Genomic DNA, 17,481 nt, shown 5'->3' with positions numbered 1-17,481 from the left:
CAACGCACGCTACACATGCAATGCTGCCCGGATCGGCAGTGCAGCACTACAGGTGTGTCCCTTCGCACGCGCTGCCCACGGGAAGCGCTTCTCATCAACACCACCGTTTCACACGCGCCTTCTCGTGGTCATCGAGTCTCTCTTCATGTCGGTCTACTTACGCCGCAGCACACCTGCTTACTTAATCAGCTCATGTTTACTACAATTCATATTGCTACCAAAGCCGCTCACCTTACTTCGTATGACATTGCTGTGTTGCTATCACATTCATTGCTTCGCCCTTAGGGCGAAACTGTGACATTTTTTTTGCCGCAAGCGCCAACAAGATGAGCGTCGCGGGTACGACCTGTGTGAACGCGATGCGTATTCTGGTGGGACCTCTTACCAAAGCCGTCGTTACGCTTCCCCTCCGCGCCGTTCCCCTTCTCCGCCCGCAACGACCGAGACGCCGAATGGTTACCGTACCACCAGACGCCGATCACCATCGCCCTTCCGCCGCTCCTCGTCACCGCTTCGGCCTGCCTCTTTCACCTCTGACCGCCGCCCGGAAAACTAAGTAATGCAGTTTTCGGAGGAAAAACTGCATTCACCGACAGGACTACAATTCCTCCAGCGCGCCCTTGTAATATGATGTCCGTGTTAAAATGAAGGTGTGCACGTTGAAGCTTTGGTGGACACCGGTGCGACTTTATCTGTTATGCATTCCGATTTGTGTAGGCGTCTCAGGAAAGTTACGACGCCTTATGATGGACCCGCGCTTGTTGCAGCTCAAGAGAAAACAATCCACCCTTCCGCGTTTTGTATAGTGCGTGTATCCATCGATGGCATCGTCCACTACATACAATTTGCTGTGCTGTCGCCCTGCTCCCACCAGCTCATTCTAGGATGGGATTTCCTTGCCTCTAGCTGCTTCTGCTGCTATATGTTGTGGGCAAGGTGTCGTACATATGACCGACACCGACTATTCGCTCGGCGATGAACCGCACCAGCCACTTCGTCTGCTCGCTGCAAAAGATACCGAGCTCCCTCCAGGCTGTCGGCAAATTCTGACCATCACATCCGACGCCATCGACCATGGCGATGTGTTAGTGTTACCTTGTGCGCGTTGGCTCACAAAAGGGATAGCCATTGTTTCAGGCCTCGTTAGGTTCGATAATGGTTCTGCGCTTCTCGAAGCAAGGAACACAACACCTGAGAAAATTCTACTTCCTAAAGGCACCACTTTGGCTTGCGTTGCTGATTCCGAGCCTCTCTCTGTCGTTCCCCTCAAGGCGGCTCCCTCTGAAATCCCTCCTGCTGCTCATTCTGCCTCTACCTCCGCTCTTGCTGCTATAATAAGCTCGGACTTGACCCCTTCGCAGACGCAACAGCTCCTTGCCTTGTTGAAGAAGCACGAAGGTTCATTTGACGCCCATTCTTTGACATTGGGACAGACGACCGTCACAGGGCATCGGATTCAAACAGACGGCAGATCCATCGTGCGTCGCCGGCCGTATCGCGTGTCTCTAGCTGAGCGCAAAATTACTGAGCAAAACGTCGCCGACATGCTGCAACGTGAGATAATTCGCCCCTCTGCTAGCCCTTGGTCGTCTCCCATTGTTTTGGTCCGAAAAAAAGATGGCTCCGTGCGTTTCTGTGTAGATTATCGAGCGCTCAACAAGATCACGCGCAAGGATGTGTACCCCTTGCCTCGCATTGACGATGCCCTCGATTCCCTGCAAGGTGCTGAGTACTTCTCCAGTCTTGATCTGCGTTCAGGTTACTGGCAAGTACCGATGCACGAAGCCGACAAAGAAAAAACAGCGTTTTCAACCCCACATGGTCTTTACGAGTTCAACGTCATGCCCTTCGGCCTCTGCAATGCTCCCGCAACTTTTGAGCGCATGATCGACACCATTCTGCGTGGCCTGAAGTGGAAGACCTGCTTGTGCTATCTGGATGACATCGTTATTTTCTCGTCGACATTTGCACAGCACCTGCAACGTCTCGACGAGGTTCTCACGTGCATAGCCAGTGCTGGTTTTCAGCTCAACACCAAAAAGTGTCATTTTGAAAGCAAGATGATCAAGGTCTTAGGTCATATTGTAAGCAAGGATGGTATTCGACCTGACCCTGACAAGATTTCGGCGGTGCTTCACTTTCCTCGTCCAGAAAAGACCAAGGACCTACGCAGTTTCCTCGGCATCGCTTCCTATTTTCGCCGATTTATTCGCGATTTCGCCTCTATAGCTGCACCTTTACACCACTTACTTCGTTCTGGTGCTCCCTTCGTGTGGTCACCTGAATGTGAATCTGCCTTTGACCAGCTAAAGGGCGCCCTCACATCTAACCCTGTCCTGTGTCATTTTGATGAGACTGCTCCCACACTCTTGCACACAGATGCCAGCGGCCATGGCATCGGCGCTGTGCTCCTCCAGCGAGACAACTCTTCGCGTGAGAGAGTCGTTGCGTATGCCAGCCGCGTGCTCACACCTGCCGAGAAGAACTATACCATCACCGAGCAGGAGTGCCTCGCTGTCATTTGGTCCATCCAGAAATTTCGCCCTTATCTCCATGATCGCCATTTTACCATCGTGACGGATCACCACGCCTTATGCTGGCTTCGCACACTGAAGAACTTGTCAGGGCGTCTTGGTCGCTGGATTCTTCGTCTCCAAGTATATGACTTTGAAATCATCTACAAGTCTGGTAAGAAGCACCAAGACGCAGACGCTTTTTCTCGCTGCCCGCTTCCTCCAGCCGCACTCATCAATGGTTCCGCCACCGCCTCCAGTGACACACACACTGACGTCTCTTCTACGGCGGTTTTGTCCTTCGTCACACTTGATCATCTCACTTCGCACGACCATGCATCATTTTCGTCTCAACAACTCGCTGACTCGTACTGTCGCCGCATTATAGACCACCTTCGTGGAGCTTCGCGCCCGCCTAACGCCCGGCTTCGTCGACAGCTGACACAATTTAAGCTTGAAAACTCCGTGCTGTACCGCCGTATCCACCATCCTGACGGACGACGCTGGTTGTCCGTGCTACCTCGTTGCCTTCGTGCACGTGTCCTTCAGGCCTTTCATGACGATTTGACTGCTGGCCACCTTGGCATCCAGAAAACTTACGACCGCATAAGAAGTCGCTTCTACTGGCCTGGCCTGTCTACTAGTGTGGCGAGATACGTCACTTCCTGCGCCATTTGTCAGCGTCACAAACGTCCAACATCAGCTCCTGCCGGACAACTACTACCAGTCTCGTGTCCTGCGGAACCATTTGAGGTTGTTGGCATCGATCTATATGGGCCACTTCCCATGACTCCCGCCGGTAGTCGATGGATAGTCACCGCCGTCGACCACCTGACGCGCTATGCCGAAACAGCCTGTGTAAGTTCAACATCGGCTTCCGAAGTCGCTGCCTTCATTCTTCAATCCATCATCCTGCGCCATGGCGCCCCTCGTGTCCTTCTGAGTGACCGCGGAAACACATTCCTTTCCCAACTAGTAGGCGAAGTGCTCAAAACCTCTGGCACCACTCACAAGACTACATCAAGTGATCATCCTCAGACCAACGGCCTGACTGAGCGGTTTCATCGTACGCTCTCTGACATGATAGCCGCCTATATTCAACCCGATCACAGAAACTGGGACACAATTTTGCCATTCGTCACCTTCGCGTATAACACCGCCGTTCAACGCACAACTGGTTACTCGCCATTCTACCTTGTTTATGGCCGTTCACCCAGTTCCTTTCTCGATGTTTCTTTCTTCTCTGCCCCTGTCAGTCCATCTCGATCTTCCTGCGAAGAGTATGTTTCTCGCCTTGTCCATTGTCGCCAGCATGCCCGCGTCAACACCGCAGCCAGGCAGCGGGACCGCAAGGATCATTATGACACATATCATCGCGTAGTATTCTACCAGCCTGGCGATGAAGTGCTGCTCTGGACACCAGTTCGCACTCCTGGGTTGTGTGAGAAGTTTCAGTGTCAGTTTATTGGCCCCTACACGGTCCTGGAAATGACTTCTCCAGTTAATTATCGCGTGACCCCTGTTGTTTCCTCAACTGACCGCCGTTGCCGCTCTACCGAAGTGGTCCACGTTTCTCGTATGAAGCCCTTCACGCGGCGTTCCCCGTACCTTTAGGCAGCGGCCAATATGGCCGCTTTCGCGCGAGGGAAATTAGTGTGGGCATTTATTGTGCACTTATTCATCATCTGTACATTATCTTCATCATGCGTGTGCCCCTCATCTTCATCGCGCGTGCGGGCGCATCATCATCAGCGTGGACTGTCGAAGGCTGTTCAGGCTGGTTGTGGACGCCGCCCTTCTTCGCCGTGTCGTCTCTCGGGCTCAATAAAGGTCCGACCTTACTGTGACGTCACAGTACATATGTTTGTATGTTTTGGCTCATTTGTTACCTTCCACATTCATATTAAAAACAAGAAATAATCTGTTGGCGGAGCATCCACATATACATTGTGCAATTGCCCGTGAAAGAACTCCTTGAGGTAATTATCTCTTAAAGCATTGTCTGCAGTTTACCCGCGAAAAACAGCTGTTTTCAGGCGTGATTCATTAGAAGCATGATTGTGTAACATAAGTCACTGCGCTCCCCCCTGCTCGACAGAAACTATTCTATCCATCGCGTTGCGCTTCGATAGACGGGCTAAATTCAAACGTCATACCTAGAGTGTCCGTGTTAGGGAAAATCTGTAATATGGAATCAACAGACAGAAGAGATTGCAATGAGAAAAGATGATATGGTAGAGCAAAAAACAAGCTTCACCAGCACGCAGCGGGTTCACGTAACTAAGAACAGTTTCTAATAAGCCTGCGTAAGTACTTACATTCCCTTTAAGAATTTGTATAACATGATCCAACTTGTAATTGTGTGCGTCAGGTTATGCGTTTCCATAACAATAATCGAAGGAGTGGTAAGATATTAAGGTTAATAGCATGGTAGAACAGTGAAAAAAAAAACAATGTTATAGCTGGTCTCTTCTGGACAGCGATATTGTAGCGATTCCTTCCACTTGATTCTATGCCACTCTTATTATCGGCCGTTCATGGCCGTGGGCCATCGCTCTGAGGACTGACGACCCGCGAAACAAATAGTACCGTAAAGAGCATTGCTACGAAATCGCGGGCGAGGTCTTGGGGCCTAGATTTAGGAGCAGACGGTTGTCTACGGCGTTGTCGGAACTCGTAGATATATATACAACACAACATTTGTTCCCAAAACTTTACCGCAGACTGGAACCACCTTCCGTATCTTATGGCGAAAGCTAATAGTGTCAATGAACTTAGGAAAATGACATCTGCAATCTTGGCAAGTGATAACATCTTACATTTCTGATGTACTGCTTGCATGTTGCTTTGTTCTAAAATGTCTCATATTTCAGATCAGTTCACGGGTCCCAGTTATTTACAGTAACATAATATCGTTCATATGCTTTATTTGCTGATGTTGTATATCTAGTGTTATGATGTTGTGTATCTGTATTGGTAATGAAAATCAGCCATATTTATTATTGCGACAGCAATTATATGGACACTCCAGGTGCATTTCTGCCGTCGCCGTCACCGTGAGGGTCCGTATAAAATCGACGGGCGATAAAATCGTTGCCACGCGCCGTATGCTCTATGTGCAAGTGAAAGCGTGCGAGGGTGAGCCGGCGATCGCGGGTCAATAGAGAGTACGCACTGCGTCGCGTGCTTTCGCCCCGGCGGCTGTATCTTGAAAACCATCTGCGGCGGGGGCAGAGTCCTTCCTCTCTGCGCTGTGTTTTTACGGCTTAGTTCGCTTTCGTGCAAGCGGCGGGACCAAGGTCAGTTCGCTCTCTGATGCTGCCGCGCATACTCACTACAGCGCTTTGACAGCGAGTTTCCGCGGTCATCGAGTGAGATTCGTTCATGTTTTCTTGTGCGTTAACTTAGTTAGTATGCCTATGTTTACAAGTTTATAGGGCCGATAAAACTACTATCCTTTGTGTGTGTGCGTGTTTTTTTTTTCGATCTCCCTCTTATTCTATGCGTGTGCATTTTTATTATATTTCTGTCTCCCCTTACCCAGTGCAGGGTAGCAAACTAGATATCTACCTTCCGGTTAACCTCGCTGCCTTTCGCATCTCATTTATCTTTCTCTCTCTCTCTCTCTCTCTCTCTCTCTCTCTATGCTTACTTCTTATTGCTGCCTACTAGTTTGCTATTGCAATGGATGCTTCGCCTTTCGGGCGAAACTGCGACTTTTTTTCCTTCTTGTATTTATTGCTCTCGAGTGCTTTTATTCATACCTACAACTTCGCTTTACACTGCCCTTTTGGACGAAAATATATTTGAAAAAAGTAAACAAATAGATAAATAAATAAAGTACCACGTGATGCAGTCGATTCAGTTATCACAATGTCCTAAATGAACGAAAGGAAGCCATACTGAAGTGACAATGTGTGCCCTATACCCGAAAAAAAATTAACAAGACCATAAACAGCCTAATATAATAACGTAAACCTCAGACGGTTTCTGATGGTTTTTCTAAGCAGGTGCCATTTGTAGATGTCTTTCCAAAACATGTCCCCCATAATAGGGCGCTGCCGAAACATAGCTTATATATATACTCGCCGACAACTTTCTGTGGCTATGAAGGGAAATCTACCGAGGCAAAGCGCGCACAAGTGAGATCGCTTCTGAAAAGAGTCCCGCGTTTTATTCCATGCCAGTTTACACTGGGGCCAACACACTACTGAATGCAAAAGTTCACTTTTGTTGCGGATTTTCCCTTCCGCGCCTGGGAAAACGGGAAACCGTCCCAAGTGGAAGCTGAGTCGATTCATAGTCTGTTCCGAGCAACCAAAAGCACTGCCAAACGCTGCCGGAACACATGTGCAGCACCCGCGCGCCCGTTGCTTTCCCTTTAAAGCCACAGGAAGTTATCAGCGAGTTTAATGCAGTAACAATTTCACGCGAAGTATTTAAGAATGTTGTAGCATACCCGACTTATCCAATTTATTGATTTGTTATGAAGACACAGCAATTGAAGCGAATGAATTTTATTTGTGAGATTTTACGTAGTGCCGTACTTGCTCTTGTAAAACAGCTTGCCACGCTAAATTTGTGCACAAGAACGTCGACCAGAGCAGGTTCTCGCCTTGAAAGTGGTGGGTTCTCGCACGCCAGCTGGCATGTTCAGACAGGAAGCTTCTGTACACATTCCTTTCCATACTAACATTCCCACCGGAAAAACGAGCACGGCCCGCATGTTCATTCTTAATCATGGAGAACCGATTGTTCCACGGCATATGCTGTCTTCAAACGACATAGTCGCATTCGCAGACACCAGGCCCGTTCTCCGGTTCAACTTTGAGGCCCCGCCTGCACACACGAAAAAAGGAGAGTTGTAAATCTCTGCGTTAAATAATTCCAGGAAGCTGCAGTGCATGCATACGACGACACCATATCAGAGTTGCGGAGTGGAAACTACGCAGTTGAATTGTTTCCGAAATCATTCCACATTTTAAACACCTGGAATTGAATGGTAATAGAATAATCGCACGAGCTGAACAAGTGGCATGGAAATGCAATTGGTGCCCGAGATTCCGGAGTGTAGTTGACATGAAATGGGCACATAGTTCTGGAACGCTAAATGTTGATGTTGAGCGAGGCAAACAAACTGGAAAATTTGCCATTTAAACTAAACTATGTAGAGTTGGCCTTTATATTGCATTTATAAGAACAGTTCCTTCAGTATCTACCTGTCAGTGACTGCCTCTGCCACATTAGTTACCAACGACACTATATTCTGCACATAACTTTTGTAGACGTTGAAACCTGTCTGTGTTGGAAGAATTAAGCGCCATAAACTTCTAGTTGTAATGATAACGATTCGTTTTAGCAACAGCACACTTGAAGTACGACAAAAGGGTGGAGGCCAAATACGACGTTGCTAACGTGTATACTCTGCACGAGTCCATAGTAATTGGAACACAGGCCATGTTTTTGGAATACTGTCGAGCATTCAGAAAGAGTGGTAAGAAGAATTAAGAGAGGTGTCTTGGAAAAATCGGTGGCCGTTATATGCCAGTAGATGTGAAAAAGTACGCCCTGGAAAACACACCAATGTGCTTCAGTTTTATGTGAGTGTTCAAAGTTACTATGTAACCTAGCTGAATGGATGTCATACACAACAGTACAAATTATTTTCTGCTTGCCTTACGCGATTAAGTTTCTAACGAATTACATTGTTTTGGAAATGGTGGATCGTATTTAGAACGCAAGCCTTGCTTGTGTCGCAGTGTGCGATGTATTCGTGAAACGCCGAACACATGTGCAGCTCAAGGCAAGCTAGCTTCAATGGTCATAGCTTGGTAGCTATAGACTATAGCATATGACATATTGGTTAACCATGATGTCAGAAAGTAGTGTCAGGCATGGGTTAACCCTAAATAGTAGAAAAACGATGTAAAAACGACTAGGTGTAATTTCGCTTATAAAGGCCTGAATTCTTATAAAAATGTTTTTCTGAAATGGTGGTTTTGAAGAAGCCTAGAGAGTGAGCCTTCGTGCTGTCACTTCACCTTTTTCGATGTAAGCAGGGAGCCACTTCAGAAAAGGGACAATTCAGGCTGCCACCACAAATTGACATGTTTTCGGCATACTTTTATCACAATAAGAACTGAATGTACTTAGCAACCGCTTCACATATTGGCGACTTCTAACGAGCGCATCTAGCACGTCTGTTGTTATTGTTCATTATTCATTATTGTTTTGCATAAGCAAAGCAATAATGCTTATGCAATACTGTTTTGTGTATTTCTTTGTCAGGTCCTATGGATACGTGTAAATATGTTGAGTGTGTATCTTTTATATGTGTTTTTTAATTCGTTTATTTATGTACGGATACTGTATTGACGAGGCGTGTGCTCTAGAGTGTTCGTGCAGTGCTTCTCTTCAGGGTTTTTGATCCTTTTCCCAGCATATAGGCAGATACTTTTGCCGAAATCAAAATTCACAAAAGTTATGCAGACCCAACGCACATATTCGAATCTGTGTGAGGCGAGACTTTTTGAAGCGGTTATTAAAATGATATAAATTTGCCCATTTCACTCCGGCGTTCTTACTGTAAATAGAATTCGCGCGTTCGCATGTGATTTCGGGCACCCGTGTTGCGCATTGTACCACACATGGCAATCATCTCAAAGAGCTAGTTGGCGATGGCATCATGAAAGTGTATGTGTCATGGCGGCCTCATGGTTAGAGCATGGGGCTGCTTTGGATCGAACACAGGTCCCACACACGAGATGCGACTCAGCTATTCGGCAAGACATGAACACCCAGCCACGGTCAGGGAAATCCAGCAGGGCTTGCAAGATGACTTTCATTTTGAAAAAAAGGAGATATTAGAGATTACAGACAATAACGCACTGCAGAGATAACAGGGTCGATTATGTTCCCCGTCCCAAGTATTGTAGGTAATATGATTTGTAATGCTGTTAAGACTTGAAAAAATACGCTTTTCGGTAGGAGGCACGCATGCGCAAGTAGCAAACAAAAACATACACAGTGTTTCACTGCTGGAATTAAAGGAATAAAATGGTTCAGTTCAGTCAATTCATGAGTGGGAATGGTCCGACTCTCACGATTCCGAGGAGTTGGAGGGAGTGAAATTAACGCAGATTTCCACCGTCCGAAACGGAGTGGGAATAAAATGAAGGGCTCAACGCTGCACTATATGCTCATCTATGTGCTGTGAGCAGTACCATCGCATGTGTTGTCATTGCTATAAGCAGCCATAGTGTTTATATCACAGCAGTATCATGGCCTGTGTTGCCATTGGTATAAACAGTCCCACAAAGTGACGACGCTCTGTTCTTGGTGTTGCGTGTAGCGGGCAGTTAGCTACGATTGTTATTTTGGTTTCTACGACGTCTTGTGTTTTCATACTGGCAGATGTAGTTTTCCTTTTTCTTTCTGGCTTTTTTCACAATACCAAGAGAAGGTGATTAATTTTTTTTTCATTTGACGAAAATTTGATTTAGGCAAACATTGCTAACATAAAGGAAGGAGTGGGTGAAACAGTTCGAATACTTCCCTCGAAGCTTCTAGTGCAACGAACCACCGTGCTATTGCGTGCGTTGCTTCAAAATGTACAGAATGCAACACGTATAATGATTTGCGTGTTCACACTGAGCAGTTGAAGATGACATGCACAAAATAGTAAATACCCACCGAAGGACCAAGTGGCTCTAGAAATAATTAAAATTTTTCATGCAGTTAGCGAATATCTTTCCGACAACCGCACCATATTGAAAAAATCTATTAGCCTATATAGCAGATCAGTATAAATATTTCAAGAAGACTAGCCATTAGAAATAATTAAAATTTTTCATGCAGTTAGCGAATATCTTTCCGACAATCGCACCATATTAAAAAAATCTATTAGCCTATAAAGCAGATCAGTATAAATATTTCAAGAAGACTAGCACTTAACATGTTCATTGAATGTCTAAATGTTTCTTTAAGAGCATGAGCGGCTTGCTTGCGCTATTATGGCAAAAATAAAACTAAATATTGCATAGCATACGAAAAACGATGCCACTGTTTCGAACGCAATGGTGGGTGCGCATGCGAGCTTAAGTACCTAACTTTCATATGTTTATGAGCGCAAATGTACTCTTCAGAGCGAAATGCACGCATGTATTTTAAGGGGTAATAATTGAGGTACAACATAAAACTAATTTACGTTTATAGTCATAGAGGGTCTTTTCAGAACTCTAACTTCTTGGTTGGTACAAAAGGGTTCATTAGGAGCGGATGTAATAAAGTTCATAGTTGAGTCTTGTTCTATACATGAAACCATACGAGTACAGAAAACATGGACAGTCGAATGGTGCACCGACTTACAAGTGGTTTTCGGATTCGTACATAGCGCAAGAATCAATATCAAACTCCCACCCACTATAGCTCCATTCACCGCCCTTTTAAAGTGGAGATAATGAAGACCTAGCACCCGTTCCTTTTTACTTCTTAATCTGGCGGCGAAAAGTTCGAACCTGTAGGCCACTGCGAGATCAGAAATTTTAGCGTTTTTTTTTTGTATTTGGATTGTTTATCTGAAGAAAATGTTTCCGTAGGTGGAATCAGTGGTTTCTTTTTATGAAAATAAATTCCTTGTTTACAAACAAGAGAGAGAACACAGGTAGTAAAAATGCAAGGAGCTTAACCAAAACAAAAATTCTGGTTTGCTACACAAAATATGGGGACGGGGGATGCAGAGAGACAAGAAGGAAATGTAGAGAAATCGACGCAGAGCAACGCGCACGCAATCGCAGCCGTTTACAGCACAGGATAATAGTGAACGTTGTAGTCAGTACTGAAGTCACTTGTATGGCTTGTGGTCCTCATATAACAGATGTAATAATGCTTTCAGGACGCTCTGCTGCGAGGACATTTGTGGTCGACAAAAATACAATTAGACCTCAGTAGGCACTGTCACGCCAAAGTTGTGTGGAAACTTCAACATGACTCCATCAGCTGTCTCTAGTTTATCTGACTACTCTGGCTATGACGCCTCCTCTCATACTAAGAGTGGCTGCTCTACAATTACAGAAGCGCGATTTACCAATAATGTTAGAGTGGAATATTGTTTAGTAAGTTGTCTCTCTGTTTTGTGTCAATTTCACATGCAATACATTAATAATACAATAACAACCAAGCTATCATTAGTTACCTTTTCAGCTGTCTGTTGAAATATAGGTCGTAGCTGACCGCATATGAATGTTTGCCACAGAGGATGGCTGGGAAGGTTGCGTGATAATTTGAAGCCGCCATCGATCCTATAGCTCTTAAATGTACCTAGTTGGTGCGAAGGGCATCCGTGCAATCTGAGAACAAATGACCTGCCGGGATCTACTTTGTGCTTTCCCTACATTACACAATTCTAGATACTTCTGGTGCTCGCCAGTGGAGTGCGTTTGTTCTGCTTCTGTTCAATTAAAGTTGTAATTCTTCTGAGGTAAGTATGTTTTTCTTGTACCGAATCAGAGCGAATAGAATCCACTAGAAGGAACGAGAATCATCCATAAATAAAACTCAACACAAGAGGCTAGCCGTTCTTTTCTTGAAATGGTTTACTTCTACTACCTTTGTGCTTAGCGTGTGGGCTACTGAACTACACGTTTGTAGGTTGTGTTTGTTTTTCTTCGCACTCTTTGGCTATACACTCACCTACGCATCCTGCAGCGTTGCTCTTCGAACCGGGACGCTGTTGTCTTTGAGTACTTCACCCAGGCGGCGCTCCACAGCCTCTCGGCCACTGCTGACGCCCTAGGCCTAAGAGAAGAAAGTCGAAAGTGTGTGGTCGACGTCTTGCTTTGTTCTTGGTAGTGCGCACGCACGCACGCACGCACACACACACACACACACACACACACACACACACACACACACACACACACACACAACTCTCAATTATCAATACCTTTGTCTTGAAAATGTGCGTGCTCGCGCATAGTAAGCAATATGGAAATGCAGAGAGAAAACACAATCACATCATAATACACATCCATGTAGTAAAATCTGACCCGCCGCGGTGGCTCAGTTAGCTACGGCGTTGCGCTGCTGAGCACGAGGCCGCGGGATCGAATCCCGGCTGCGGCGGCCGCATTTCGACTGAGGCGGAATGCAAAAACACCCGTGTGCTTACGTTGTAGTGTAGGTTAAGAACCCCCGGTGGTCAAAATTAATCCGAAGCCCTCCACTACGGCGTGCCTCATAATCAGAAACGGTTTTCGCACTTAAAACCCCAGAAAAAGAAGAAGAAAAATCTGAAATTCGCAGGATTGACTGCTCTTCAGTATTCCAACAATACTTTGCATTGTTCCATGCAACAATACTGCATGACGCACGGATGCTTCGCAAACGTCGGGCAGGCAATATATTTACTTCCTATGGCGATGATTTACGACGTCGATGCGGTATGTTGTGTTTTAATGGGCTTTATAACGCACCGACTCATGGCAGATGAGCTAGCTTATATGCTACAGAAGACTTTAGTGAACATGGGAGTTAACTTATTGCTCCGATGCGCGCAGCTGGAAGTCCACAATGCCAATTCCCCTGAACATTCCCGAAACTCCCAACACGGTTGCAAATAAACGGAAAGTCGTCGGGATCGTTCCGGTCTGTGCGAGCAACCCATTCGGCGCCGGCTCCTACCTTCCAGGTTGTGGCAGCGCCACCTGAACGGGAAGAACACTAAGCTTGTTCGATATTTTAGTATCCAATATTAGCAACGCGATGGAGGTTTATGACACGCCATATGGAGAGCACTAAGATGTGAAAGCTCGCTCTTATGCTGAGTGAAACACACTGGGAATCTTTTAAAGCATTTCACATTTCGAAAATGCACAGTGGGCTATAAAGGGCACGCCGTAGTAGGGAACTCCAGTTAAATTTTGAACACCTGGGTTTCTTTAACATGCATACAATGCACGGTATGCGAGCGTATTTTGGTGTCTTGCAGTAGGAAGAACGAACAGGCGAGGGAAGAGCACGAGCGCCTGACAGCAGCAGCATCACACTAACAACTCCGTTATAATAATGCCCTTTGCACCAAAGTTTTCTTCTAACAGCGAGGCTGTTTAGGGTCGAGGTTGACCCCTACGGAGCGAGGGTGTTCGAAGTTTCAGAAAGCGAGTAAAGTAACGAAAATAAAACGAAATGTCTTGGCGAGGCAGGATTCGAACCCAAGTGCCCACGGTCAGAATGCGAGCGTCAAAGCTACTAGGCTATACACCTACGCTTGCAGATGTTGCATTTATGGAAACCATACCATTGCGTTGTACCAAGGATTGTAACACAAGATGCTTTGCTTTGGGCGACAGAAAGAGAAAATTAGAGCGAGAGAGAGAAAGAGACACACAAATAGAGAGAAAGAAAAGAGGAGGACTTGAACCCGGGTACTCACGGTCCGAAGGCGAGCGTCATACCCACTACGCTATACACGCACGCTTGCAGAGCACCGCTGTTTTGTCAGATTTCAGAAGCGTGGAACTGGCTTAAATTTTTCTTTCTTTCTTTCTTTTATTTTGTTTTGCAGTAGGAGGCGAGATGCTTTTAAACAACATACGCATTGCACACATTAGAAGTTGCGAGGCCTCTTTAGGATATATATATATATATATATATATATATATATATATACCATTTATTACTACCAAAGGAGCTAAAGCCCAAGTCCGGGCCTCCCTATAGGCTCATACCTCCTGTCCCAGCATGTTCTTGACCTGCTGCACTAGACGTGACCATCATAGTTGTTGAAACTTTCGTAATGGAGTGGTCCACTCCTCCCAGCTGCGAGCCCGCAGGTTGTGTGGGAATTTAGAAAGCACTGTCTTTCTGAAGATGGGGTTTGCAGGGGACTTACCACAAGGTGTGCTTATTGATGGATAGGTCCCGCACTGTTTACAAATCGGGAGCCTTGTTCCCCGTTAATATAATGCATATACGCGTATTGTGGTGTGAGTAATGTGTGTGCTTGTGCTTTTCGTATGACTGATGCGTCCTCTCTCGAATGCGTGCAGGTTGGCGTGTTGAGAAGTCTTGATGCTTCCCTGCGAGACTTCAAAATGCCTAGCCTTTCGTTGCGCTGCATCTTCCGCTCTTTTCTGGGGTTGTAAGTGTCTTCGACAGGCCAAAGGATAGAAGGTCCCGGATTTTCTGCGCGGGAGAGCTGGTGTGGTCTTAAGTTTTGTCGCAATCCTTGATGGCCTGGAACCCACTGTATACGTACGTGTAGAAGGGGGTGAGCATGCATGTACATGTGGAGCTTTGTGCGTATGTGGTAAGGAAGGTCATCATTTTGAATCTCTATGCAAGCGCCTTGACTGTCTGTTCGTAGTGTTATCGTGTCAGATGTATGTGTCATTTCCGTTGTGGCAAGCAGTATCGCCAGCGATTCCGCGGCTTGAGGCGGTGGCAATCTCTAGTAACTTTTCACACGGGTTAAGTCATGGCCCACGACCGCTGCTTTGCTGCTTTCGGCGTTATGACTGGCATCTGTATAGTATGTGTTTTTATCGTCTGTCTTCTGCGCTATATTTCTTCGTTTTGAACTTGGTTTTCGATTCTTTTCCGGGTGCACATTTTTTTCTACTGCTATCCTTGGCAAATCATCCCATGGTGGCAATTTCGGCGGAATTGGCGGTAAGTTAGCGGTTTTGTATCCCAGTATGTTGAGTATTCGTCGACCCTGATGAGATGATTTAAGCTTTTGTATTTGTGCCTGATTGTGGATGCCTATTCAATATTTTAGTGAGTTAAAGAGCCCGGTTGCTTCAATTTTATGGTTGGGTGCGAACTTAGAAATTCCTAGGGCAAGGCTAGCACACTTTCTAGCGTTAATGTCTACATTTTTGCGCTGCCTGCTGGCTATCTTAGCGTATGGTGGATAATAAATTACCCTAGAAAAGATCGGGGATTCTATAAGCTTACGTAGTTCGTATTCTCTCATTCGTTTCCTTTGTCTATTGACTCTACGCCTCATTGCAAGGATATGTTCACCTTGTACGATCAAATTCTGCACCCACGTAGTTGCTTTACTATTGTCCTGTAGAAGGAGACCGAGGATTTTTATGGTATTTTTGCGGGGTAAGAATGCGTCTTTCATTCGAAGTTTTATTCAGTTCCTATATTCTTCGTCTCGCTTGCTAACGTGTTCACTAATGACAATACATTCTAATTTCTCAGGGTACATTCTAGCCCTAGTGTTCGGCATATTCACGTATGGCATCTAGTCCACTTTGAACCATTTGTTCCTGCCATCATGGTGATCCTGGACTCTACCAAGTAGTTATGTCATCGTACAGATTATGTTCTATGTCTTGTAATTGTTCTGGTAATATGGGTAGCTTCATCATTGCAATGTTAAATAAAGTCGGTGAGAGAATAGAAATTTGAGGTGTTCCGCGTGTGATTGGATGGCTAGGTGACGCATATTCATCTAGCTTCACCTTAACCATCCTTTCACTTAGGAATTCTTTAACATAGTTGTATACTATAGGCCCCGGTTTAGTTACGTTAAGTATTTCTAGAATTCCGCGGTTGGTGACACTATCAAAAGCTCATTGCATATCAACCCCTACGATTGTTCTTAGCTGAGCTGTACTTGGTCAATCGAACACCCGGTTTTTGATCCTCAGCATTGTGTCCAGGACATGTTTTCTGAAGCATATCAATGTCTCGGATAAATGTTGAAGGGTTCCAGGTGCCACTCAAAACGTTGTAAAACCATCTTATCCATAAATTTTCCTATACAGGGGGTTAAAGATATGGGCCTGAAGTTGGGTATTTTGTCGGTTGGTTTTCTTGGCTTAGGAATTGGTATTACCACTACCTCCCTCACATGTATTGAAATTATATACTCCTTTTTCTCTTAGTTTGCTTATATATTCCAGCGGAGCCTCTTGATAGCTATCTGGCAAGTTTGTCAACGTTGCGTACGTAATTTCATCTGCTCCGGGGCTAGTGTGCATTTTTAAGCTCTGCATGTACGTAATTCCATCTGCTCCGGGGGCAGTGTGCCTTTTTAAGCTCTGCATGGCGCCATGTTTTTCACAAAGGGAAAAAGGCGAGTTGATTCCTTGGGGATTGTCGTTACCGTACTCGCCGTAATCTCGCCAGGACGATCTTCGTTGTTGATTTGAAAAAAGGTGTGCAAATTCTTGCACACCTTTTGCACACCTTTTTTCAAATTCTGCACCTAGCTCCTCTGCATTTTTATTTTCCAACATTTGCAGTTTAGTTACCGCGTGTCTTGGTTTTGCCTCGCCTACAAGGGTTCTCAATATTTGCCAAACCTTTGGGGTATGCAGTTGTTCGTTAAGCTGATCACAGATTTCAAGCCAGTCCTCGTTGACCAATTCCTGGGCATAAATTTCCGCTTCTATTGTGATTCCTTGAATTGTGTTGCGTAATGCATTGTTTCATTTATTATTTTTGCATTTATTGATTAACCTGTGGCACTTGTCCCAGAGATTCAAGAGATGGGAGTCAACATAAGGGTGATCTTCATGTCTTCCTGTTTCCTTAGCATGCTTTTTGTACACATATTTGATATCTGCCACCCAAGTATCTATGTCGTGCCCTGGGTCTCTCTGTAGTAGTTACGCTCGTATATCGTCCAATTTAGTAATCTTTTAGTAATTTTACGAAATTTTTAGTAACCTTAGTAATTTTTAGCCATTTACAACTGCGTTATAAAAATTTACTTTGCAGAAACACTTATTTTTTCCTTGTTGCAGTAGGAAGCAACATTCATTTAAATAGCATACGCACTGCACAGATTAGAAGTTGCGAGGCCTCTTTAGGAGTGTTACGCAATGCACAAAAAATATTTGCGTCGTGCTATGTAGACGCACCAAGTAAAATTTTCGAGAGACTGAAGCAGCAGGAGAGAAAACAAACCAGGCGAGAATTTCGGCCACCGCTGTGAAATCATCATGTC

At 45.4% G+C, this 17,481-nt stretch overlaps 1 protein-coding gene across 1 annotated transcript in view; it reads right to left on the bottom strand.

The window, feature by feature from the left end:
• Positions 1 to 7,020: 7,020 nt before the first annotated feature.
• The window catches only part of LOC119441529 (beta-hexosaminidase subunit beta-like), a 47,057-nt gene continuing 36,596 nt past the window's right edge, over positions 7,021 to 17,481 (bottom strand). Inside the window, exons 12-13 of the mRNA XM_037706143.2 lie at positions 12,204 to 12,308; positions 7,021 to 7,352 (exon numbers count right to left, since the gene is read on the bottom strand). Of these exons, the coding sequence (XP_037562071.1) occupies positions 7,289 to 7,352; positions 12,204 to 12,308 (169 nt within the window). The 3' untranslated portion in view covers positions 7,021 to 7,288. The remainder of the gene's footprint in view (positions 7,353 to 12,203; positions 12,309 to 17,481) is intronic.

Source organism: Dermacentor silvarum, chromosome 2, assembly GCF_013339745.2.
Source record: "Dermacentor silvarum isolate Dsil-2018 chromosome 2, BIME_Dsil_1.4, whole genome shotgun sequence".
Classification (NCBI taxonomy): Eukaryota; Metazoa; Arthropoda; class Arachnida; order Ixodida; family Ixodidae; genus Dermacentor; species Dermacentor silvarum.
This window is presented reverse-complemented; position numbering and strand designations above follow the sequence as displayed.